At 39.8% G+C, this 9,831-nt stretch overlaps 2 protein-coding genes across 2 annotated transcripts in view; both read left to right on the top strand.

The window, feature by feature from the left end:
• Nucleotides 1–605: 605 nt before the first annotated feature.
• On the top strand, nucleotides 606–3,910 carry LOC117747025 (leptin receptor gene-related protein). Its single transcript, XM_034556410.1, has 4 exons — nucleotides 606–742; nucleotides 1,161–1,236; nucleotides 1,989–2,175; nucleotides 2,368–3,910. The coding sequence occupies exons 1-4, from the start codon at nucleotides 727–729 to the stop codon at nucleotides 2,476–2,478; spliced, it is 390 nt and encodes a 129-aa protein (XP_034412301.1). The 5' UTR covers nucleotides 606–726; the 3' UTR covers nucleotides 2,479–3,910.
• A 2,771-nt stretch (nucleotides 3,911–6,681) lies between these two features.
• The window catches only part of LOC117746141 (cAMP-specific 3',5'-cyclic phosphodiesterase 4B-like), a 49,391-nt gene continuing 46,241 nt past the window's right edge, over nucleotides 6,682–9,831 (top strand). The window contains exons 1-2 of the mRNA XM_034555018.1: nucleotides 6,682–6,865; nucleotides 9,415–9,483. The gene's annotated coding sequence lies outside the window, so the exon portion shown is untranslated. The remainder of the gene's footprint in view (nucleotides 6,866–9,414; nucleotides 9,484–9,831) is intronic.

Genomic DNA, 9,831 nt, shown 5'->3' with positions numbered 1-9,831 from the left:
GACAAGAACATTTGATTAATGTGCCTGCAAGCGGCTAATGATGGGAGATGAGGAGTCGGCAGCACCTGTGGTGTTCAGGTGTGTCTTATGGAGGACAGAAAATGACTTAAGTATAAATAAATGCAGGAATAAATAAATGTATAAATAAATAAAGTTATACCTAAAAAGTTATACCTAATAAGTTATACCTAAACAGGACATCATTAAATAAATATATTTCTACATTTCTGTATTTCTTCATTTATTTATGTCTGTATTTATGTGTCATTATATGCAAATGAGCGGGGGCGGTCTGAACCTCTGTCTAAAGCATGATTGGTCAAAGGCGTGTGATCGCACCGATCCTGTTTAACAATGAGGTTCGGATTTTAATATTGTCCTTTTTAGGTATCAACTTATATTTATTTATTCCTGTATTTATTTATTTATACATTTATTTAAGCATTTATTTATTTATTCCTGTATTTATTCATGCATTTATTTATTTATACTTAAGCCATTTTCTGTCCTCCATAGTGTCCATGCATGTTCAGGACACGGTTGGTAATGCTGTGTAAATCCTCGGCTCACTGCTACTGTCGCTTTAAGACACCTGACAACGAAGGAAAACCCGTAGGAGGAAGCAGGAAGTGCGTCTACCAAGAAAGAAAGGAGAGCCTGGACACATAAACAAAACACAAAGAAGAAGACCAAAAGACAAACAGAAAGTTCCACACATTTATTGCAATGGCCGGAATTAAAGGTATTGTATTCTAGTCGTAATGAGTCAGTCGACCGCTGAGATTTACGTTCATTTATTTACGCAGACGTTAATGCTTAACGCTAGACAACTTTGTGTGTCTAGTCTATACTTTTGGAACAATGTTGCTCGTTAATTTCGAAAGCTATCAATACAACACTGCCCGAGAACACTCGGATGTGTTACAATCCACAACGTTAGTTTCGTTATTAAGTTATCCGCCTGTTTTAAGTTCTCGGTTGTTATTTATTCACAGTAAATGTATCTTAAAAGTTAACTTGGCATACAAACAGATTACACAGCAAGTGTTGCAAACATGACGTAACGTTAGCCGATTTCTGTTTTGTACCTTATTTTAACTTTGGACATAGCAACATGTGTAATGTAATGTAACGTTCATGGGATGTTTCTCTGGTTTCAGCGCTGGTTGGTTTATCCTTCAGTGGCGCCATTGGACTTACATTTCTTCTTCTGGGCTGTGCATTGGAGCAGTACGGGTAAGTTCTTTGTTATAATTAGGTATCCATGTTATTGCATCACATAGACCTGGCTTACATGCAATATTGATACTTAAAGGGATTGTTAAGAATCTTAACTTAAGATGTATTGTATTCCAGTGAAGAGGCAGTTAATCAGAGAGATATGAAAAATAGATGATAACAAAAACAACAAAACTCTCAAAAATACCATGTCTGGATGTTACAAGTGGTGCTCCAACAATTTAATATTGCATTTGCAAGTTGAGTGTCTTTAAAAGAGGAACATTGAAAAAGAATGGTCAAAATAAAATCAATGCCGCAGAGAATGAAACGTGTTGTGCCATGTATGGGTCGAGATTCAGAAATGCTGATCCATTATGAATCTCAATAGTGTCTTTCATTAAATGCCCACTCCCCATACTCCCAGTTTGTAATGCAGGCTTTCTGTTAAAGGGCTTTAAACCTCGAGCCCAAGCGGGGATAACTCTGATGTCATTAGGGCTATTTTTCAGACTTAGTCACATAATCACATAAGACATTATACAATTGTTTTTACAGACGGAGTAATACTTCTTATAAGGTAAACTGGGCATTGTTTTCCCAGTGCCTCTTTAAAATGTTTAATTCTGTTGTGACTGGTTAAATATTTCTGAGTGATTTTGTTTTGGCACTTTTCTTTCTTGAATTTACCTGTTTTTTTCCAACAAACTGCAAACCCATGCCTTCATATGTCATACCTGCTTTTAACTGTTATACATTTGTTTCTGTAGGATATACTGGCCGCTGTTTGTCCTGATTTTCTACATATTAAGCCCCATCCCGACCTTCATATCCAGACGCCTTAGTGATGACTCTGACTCCTCCAGCAACGCATGCAGAGAGCTGGCCTACTTCTTAACAACTGGCATCGTGGTATCATCTTTCGGGCTTCCCATTGTGCTGGCCCGCAATACCACAGTGAGTTCTCTCTCTACAGCCACGATAATTAGCTTGGCTTGTGTTTGTTTGTGTGCATAGGTCTGTGCACCACATCAATTGTTAGTATATTTCAAATGTATTTTTCTTGAGAGATGTGCATTGTGCCAGCAGAGCATTGTGAAAAATCAAAGGACTATAGATTTATTCAGGATGAATATTTTCCTCCAACAGATCCAGTGGGGTGCCTGTGGTCTGGTGATGACAGGAAATGCTGTCATCTTCCTCACCATCTTTGGTTTTTTTGTCGTGTTTGGAGGTGGGGACGACTTCAGCTGGGAGTAGTAGAAGAGTGCCTTCAGACAGTGGACAGATGGATGAATGGATCGATGGATGGGTAGGTGGACAGTTGAATGGAAAGACAGCAGACAGAGGGGCTTATGTGTCCTGCATTTTATAGGGGATGATGCTCATGTACATTATATGCTGCACACGTGTCCAATTTACTGGGCATGTTTTCAGGCCAATTTTCTTATTAAAGGGTGTTGGGGTTGGAGACAACAATATGTATCCCATAAAGTGCCTTAGGTTTAGGACCATAGAGACAGCGATGCCTATGTATTTTAGCTTGTCTTGCCTTTATTTCAACCCTCAAATCCCCCTTCTTATTGCAGCTGCCTGCTATTCCATTATGCTTCAGTTAATCAATTTCATATTGGGATCCTAAAGAGTAACTCTATTGTAATGCACACTGCATTATCTGTCCTCGTTGTTTAAGGCAGGATTGGCTGTACTGAATTATGGTTTGCTTATTATGAGCACTGTCTGCTGTTTTGAAGTGTGAAGGCAGGGCAAGTTATCTTAATCCAAGCTAACTAGTTGTCTGACTCCTCATCAGGTAAAGATATATTTGTATGGAGAGATTGTGTGTGTGTGTTTTTGTTTGTTTTCATTTTGCTACAAGACTTAATGTAAGTCTGTTTCTTAATGTAAACAGACTTATTAAAACTGCCTTACTTTTTGTTCTGGTGCAATTGTTTACATTCTCACCAAAGATCATTTTGAGTGCAAAAATGGAACATAATTCACCTTTTTGAACTGTGGATTTTGATCTGAAAGCGCTGTGTAGTGAAATTCATACATCTAAGATTCTATGTTCAAGTATTGTGTGAACAGGCCTGAAGAAGCACTTATATCCATTTTATATTCCTGCAGATGACAACATTCATACAATTGACCCACTAAGAGCATGATATTAATCTGTGAATGATTATTACATGTTGAATGGTAAATATGTTTTAAGGACTTTGCCTGCAAGCTCATTCACAAGTGCCTGTCATCCAGTGTATATTTTTAATAATAGATAAATCACTGTGATTTGGTTTTGAGTCAGAATGTGGGGTTTCGTCATCATCCTCATCATAGGCCATTACAATGTGTAGTAGTAAAATCACTATAACATAATCGTGTTTTATTTCATCATTACCAGTAACTGACTTTTACTGAGGTTATGAAGTGTGTATGATTAGCCCACTTGACTATCACAACAAATTCTAGTTAGTGTCCTGTATAATCTCTGATTTTCCAATACCTTAACTGCTTTCAAAGGGTAATATTATATTGTATGTCTCAGAACTGACATGTAAAGAAAGCTTTCTATTGTGACTCTCATACACACACTAACGAGTTCTCCGAAGCTCTCAAAGGTTATTCTATAAGCTCCGGGTTACATTTTGTTTTCTAACATTGATTAAAACTCCCTGTGTAATGAAACAAACTATGTCTTGCTGTTTATTGCTGCTGTGTGAAGTGGATGGAGGTCTGATTTATGTAAAGCTTGTCTGGGTCGTTGTGATGGATTAATATGGACTGTATAGCACAGCATCAACGGTGAATGCAGCACACCTCTGTAATGGCCTCCCATGAGACACAGACTGAAAGAAGGAGAGGTGGAGTGTGTGTTCGGATCAATTCTGTCTGGCCAGACTTTTGTGAGCATAGACATAGATATTCAGGACCGTCAGGCAGGCGGACATTCTGGTGGGAGCATCTGCTAAATCATTTAGATATTTTGCAATATTCAATAAGCGGTGTGCAAAACAGCTCCATGTTTTGCCTAACGGCACATCACTTTCACTAATAAGCATCTGACGGCCTCCCCGTCGGTTTTAAACTTTCCGAACACAAAAACATTAATATTGAATACATGATCCACAACACTGCTGTTGTGAGTGAGCTGCATAACAAACAACATTCTCTTTTCAGGGCTGAATAGGAGGTGGTAGAGAACAACCCTGCAGCTGCATGCAACTTGAGTTGTTTATTCTTTGTTCATGTGTGTCATCAATGCACTGGAGCTTCCTCACCAATGTTCGGGTTAAGCCGAGTGCATTTCCTCACCACTCTCTGCAAATGAATGACTATTTCTATTAAATGTGTTGTCGCCTCCCTTGATTGCATTTCCCAAGGGGAAGACAAAGCATGTATGGACTAACATCCCACAGAGAGGTTAGCTGCTGTATCAGTGCTGCTGTGTGAAAAGCATTTAAGAAGAAGATTGTGTATGTGCAATAGATAATGTTTACTACAGCTCAGTTACATATTTCTAAGTGATTTTGCTTGGAAATGCTTGGTTGTGTAAAGTTTAAGAAATGAGCTGACATATTGAAGATTACAGGATTAAAGTTGGTCTCTGGAGGTTGATAAAAGAAAGGGATGAGAGCATTCTATTTCACAGTATAATACTGAAAATCACAGTAATGAAGTCGCAATTGAAAAATAAATCACAGTAACCAACAATCTATTGTAGAAACACAGTCACTTATAGTCCTGCAGAAAAACCAACAAGAAAATGCTTACAACTGTAATGCATTTCAAGGCCTTGCTGGAAACGTAGAAATGATCATTTTGAAGCCGAGAGGCGTTGTGCTGCATGAAGTCTGGCCTTGAACCCCCACCATCGCTGCACACTGTTACCATTCTGCCACTGAACGTCCTGGCAGAGTTGAAATGTACTATACCAGACATAGTAAAAGCTGTAGTAGACAGGAAATCTCAATACCCCAAAAACACGATTGAGAACCATATGTGTTATGGGTTGTATTGCACCACGCCCCGGCCCCATTAAGCCTGTCAAAGCCCAAGAGCACAAGAGATGGTTGCTATGGCTGCAGGCTGACATATTTTTTAAAAGATCAGGTGTTGAAGGTGATACCCTAAAACTCCACCCATATAAGACTGGTGTGGATTGTTCTGGGAGATATCAGTCCTGGCCCTTTGGGAGCCTCATAATGCCTGAAACCATAGAAATTACTTGTGGTGTTTTGCAGTAATACTATAATAATAACAACCAGAAATGCACTATTTGGAAAGTACTGTGTTGTATTGTACAGTTACATGATTGTTACTTTAATTAAAAAAAAATAGATTAGATTAAGTTACTTGTCAATTTGCTACAAGTTAACTACTACACATTTCATGGCATGTTTTCTTTTAGGTCCATCAGAGCAAGAGAGGGACCTCATGTTGGCTGTGGATCAAGATGAGCCATCTACTTATTTCAAAAGGAATATCTGGTTATTGATCAACCGTTGCTCAGTCACTTAGGAAAGAAAAGTCTTTAAAGAAATACTTACTGTCTCTACACCACTGACGTTGAGACCATGTGAATAAGAAATTGTCTGTTGAGTGAGGGATTGAAGTCATACTGTGTTTTTATTCTAGGTGAGAGAGAGAGAGACATTGAGAAGAACAACATATGAAGGTGAGGATGTAGATGAAGAAAGCCCAAGGACACAGTTCTTCTCTGTTCCAGGACAGCTGTTGCTTGGCAACAGCAAAGGCATCAAGATTATTCCAAAAGACTGCTCAGTCTGGTTTAAAACACGAGACAGATTAACACCGTTTTTAGAGCATCACAACCCAATGCAACACAGCACATATTGTGTGATACTGTAATATAGGCTAATGCACTACACACAAATAAACATATATATTTATTTAGCCAGGCGAAATTTAAGATTAAGAACAAATTCTTATTTACAACTGTGGCCTGACAAGAGGCGAAACCTCTTGAGGGAAAGGAGAGGAAAATAAACAAATTCAGATATATAAATATATAATACATGGATGTAATAATATACCATGGCATTTGCAATATGCCAATAATTTAAACCGTCTGATAATTATAGCTATCTTAGGTTAAATTGTAAGATTGTATTGCAACTTCACTCTGGACCACTGTGCTCTATAATGAGATACACCAGCACGCAACACAGTTTAACACTTTCAACTTAGTCTCACTAAATCAAAAGCAGGCGATGTGGACAACTGTTTGGAGAGACAATCAACCGAAACCCACCAGGGAGTCGATACAATACCGAGAACTGGGAGGTGTGGGGGGGTGTAGCTCCATTAAACTGGTGAAGCAGACACATCCATCCAGTGCGCCCAGCTGGCAGCGATTCAAATGGACGCAGGGCAGTAGTGGGAAGGCAGAGAGGGCGTGCGCACTGGCAGCCATTGGCAAACGGAAAGATTTGCGTCGTCAGTGTCAAAGCCAATCGATGCGCTCGCGGGGTCGCGAATGGGAACGAGCGCGAATGGCACAAATGGAAGAGGATAAAAAGGGTCGCGTGCTTCGGGAAGCGCGGCAGAGGAACGGGAGAGCACGGTGTTCCACAAGACCGTCAGCGCGTGGGACAGCGGATAAACCTAACACCCCCCCCCCCCGGTAAGTGAGAAGCACTTGGCCTCATGTTCCGCTTAGCGAAGATAATAAAAGGGGGAATTTCATGTTTTTTTGGTGTTTTTTTTTAAATGTATCGACCTCATTAATAACTGGGTGAATAAACACCACACAACTCGCGCGGTATTTTAAAGTTGTGTCATATTTGCATCGGAAGTAAATTACTCCAAGGCGTATGGGGGGGGGGGGGGGGGGGGGGGGGGGTGTTGCTCTCAAGGTTTGCAAAAAAAACAAACACATATTGTACGACGCTCAGGTGGCATGTTTCTTCCGTCGTTTGAGCTGTGCTATAGTCGAGGGAGCAGGAGGCGTCCTGAGTTGCACTGCACGGTCTTTTGATTCACATCCCGTCGGCTGCTCGCCTGTACTGTGCTCCTCATCTCTCTCAGGACTTTGCATTGTGGGTCGAGTTTGAAACACATTTGTAACCGAATGGCGTGCTATTCTGGAAACACACATGTTTGGATGGGGATGAGGTCGGACAAGGGAAAAGCCTTTCCCGAGGAGATTATATATAAATATATTTGAGTTTGGGACAATTCATGTTTTTTGGGGCGGTGAAAAAAAAAAAAAAAAAGGTGAATGTTTTGTGTAAATGGAGACATTGGAGGGATTGCTGGAGTGGTCTGTAACCAAGAGTTTTGAATGCCATTATACAATCAATCACTGTCCATTTAGCAAAGAAGTCTGAGTTAAATGAGGTCCAAATCGACGTTTAGAAAATAAATGGCACTAGTTAGAGTAGAAATCAACATCATATTTCTGTTGGGACTTTATGTGTCTGACTTGAGTCAATATATATAGATTTAATAGTGACCTTTGTATAGTCTGTTAGAGGGAAGACTATGGGGAACTGGAACAGTTCTTTATCATCATCTCCATGTTAGAGATTGGTTGTGCTTAACCTTTTCAAAATATATAATTAAGCTACCACAATAAGTCATTTGGCGTCTAGAGCAGAGTCTCACTGTATTTTAAGTGAGATGATGTATGGATGAAACCAAAGTCGCCCTTGCTTGCTGCACAGGGCCACATGCATTCTGTTTTTTACAAGATAAAATGAACACCAACATATGTGCATGCCAAAGTATCAATCCATCTGAAATAACTGGGATTGTCATGTGTAGCTCGTCATTGTCTTTGTCTTGTCAAAAAACGCCTTTAAACATTCTTGAAAGTGTGTCAATGAACATAAACACATTCTTTTTCCAGTGTCATATGTTTAACATTCAAACCCTAATTTATTATTCAGTTTAACTTCCTAAAATGTTTCAACATATGTAGGTTTGTGTGCAGCATAATTTAGTAGAGCAAAACCACGAAGCTTCGTCACTGAGGTTAGTAAAACGAAATGATGAATATTGGTCACACCACAGCAGTTAATCTCTGCCTGGTCTCGTGGACATCACCACCCGCATATCTCAGCTACCACAGTTATATTGCAGCTCTACTGGTCCTATACATCGGCAAAAAGGTGCTCAGATCTGAAAGGTCCTTACAATCTTCAGACTTGAGTTTTGTTACTCTAACAGCATTTAGTATAAAAAATAAAGTATTGTTTTTGAGCTGTGAATCAGTTTGGCATCACACACAAGCTCTTCTATTATGCCACCGTGGTAACTATAATGTTACGTTTGAGGAAGAGATTACATTACATTACATTACATGTCATTTAGCTGACGCTTTTATCCAAAGCGACTTACAATAAGTGCATAAAACCGTGAGTCCAAACTCAGAACAACAAGAATCAAGCAAGTACAATTTCTTCAATAAAGTTAAACTACAAGAGATTACTTTTGAGTTCAGAGTTGAAGGGAAAGTGTGGAGCTATAAACGGGGGAAGCACTGAGACGTGAGACAAGAGATTTCAAAGGTGCTCAGTTCATAGCATTTCTGTACTGCCCCCCCGGTCATGTGGTGCGTGAACTCAGCTTTTATTCTCACTCAGTGCTGAAACAACAGAGCACATACATCCAGCTTCATGTCAAACGGGCTTGGGCTACCAGACCGATGACTCACTTACTGGCTGGTTGGTGGCTTTACTGGTGTTACTTTAGGGCCTTTTTCTGTTGCTGAACACTGATGTTCCGCTTCCAGATGATGAATACGCGCCGTGTCTGCGCTGGGCAGTTGGGTTTGCAGACTGGGCGAATGTTTGTTATCATGGGAACTGTGATAAAAAAATTCATAAATATCAACAGCTGATTGTGAATACAGAAAGTGTTGTGTGCATGTGTGCGTATGCACTGGATGGTAATCTGAACTGGGATTTCCACGTCTCAGTGCTTCCCCCGTTTATAGCTCCACACTTTCCCTTCAACTCTGAACTCAAAAGTAATTATATTGTATTTACTGTTGGGAAATCATGTGCAAATACATCCATGTGCTTTGTCAGAGGGAAACATGTTGCCCCTTTTGTGATATTGTCAGGGGTCTTTGTTGCTGATCGGTCACATTTCCGCTGGCAGATATTATTGCCTGTTTTTTGCTGCGATATGTTTAATGTGTAATCCATATATTGTTTGTCCTTTCAGGTCGACAGTTTGCTGACGTGTATTCCCACCCATCCGCTCAACACTAGCTCGAGGAGAAGAGGTTCAGCTGTGAGTACATTTTTTACTGAAAGCCTTATTGCTGACTAAGTAGTGTATATGATCTATTCATTGGTTTTCAAGCAGAAGATGTTAGTTTTCTAAGTGTTATTGAGCTGTTGGTTGAAAAAGACACAGTAAGTGTGCAGCACAATATGTTGGTCGGTATTAAAGATGATCCTTTCTAGCATTTTTAACATCTGTACCACAATAGAAATATATTTTTTTGGAACATCTGTACCACAAAAGAAATAGTTTTTGACGTTGGCCACTCGTGTGTCCCACGGAACAGATACGCATCCATTTTAGTACGTATCAACCGTTTGTAGACCATTTTTAAAATGGGATTTTATGGGGTAC

The sequence above is a fragment of the Cyclopterus lumpus genome, chromosome 17, assembly GCF_009769545.1.
Source record: "Cyclopterus lumpus isolate fCycLum1 chromosome 17, fCycLum1.pri, whole genome shotgun sequence".
In the NCBI taxonomy this organism is placed as follows: Eukaryota; Metazoa; Chordata; class Actinopteri; order Perciformes; family Cyclopteridae; genus Cyclopterus; species Cyclopterus lumpus.
This window is presented reverse-complemented; position numbering and strand designations above follow the sequence as displayed.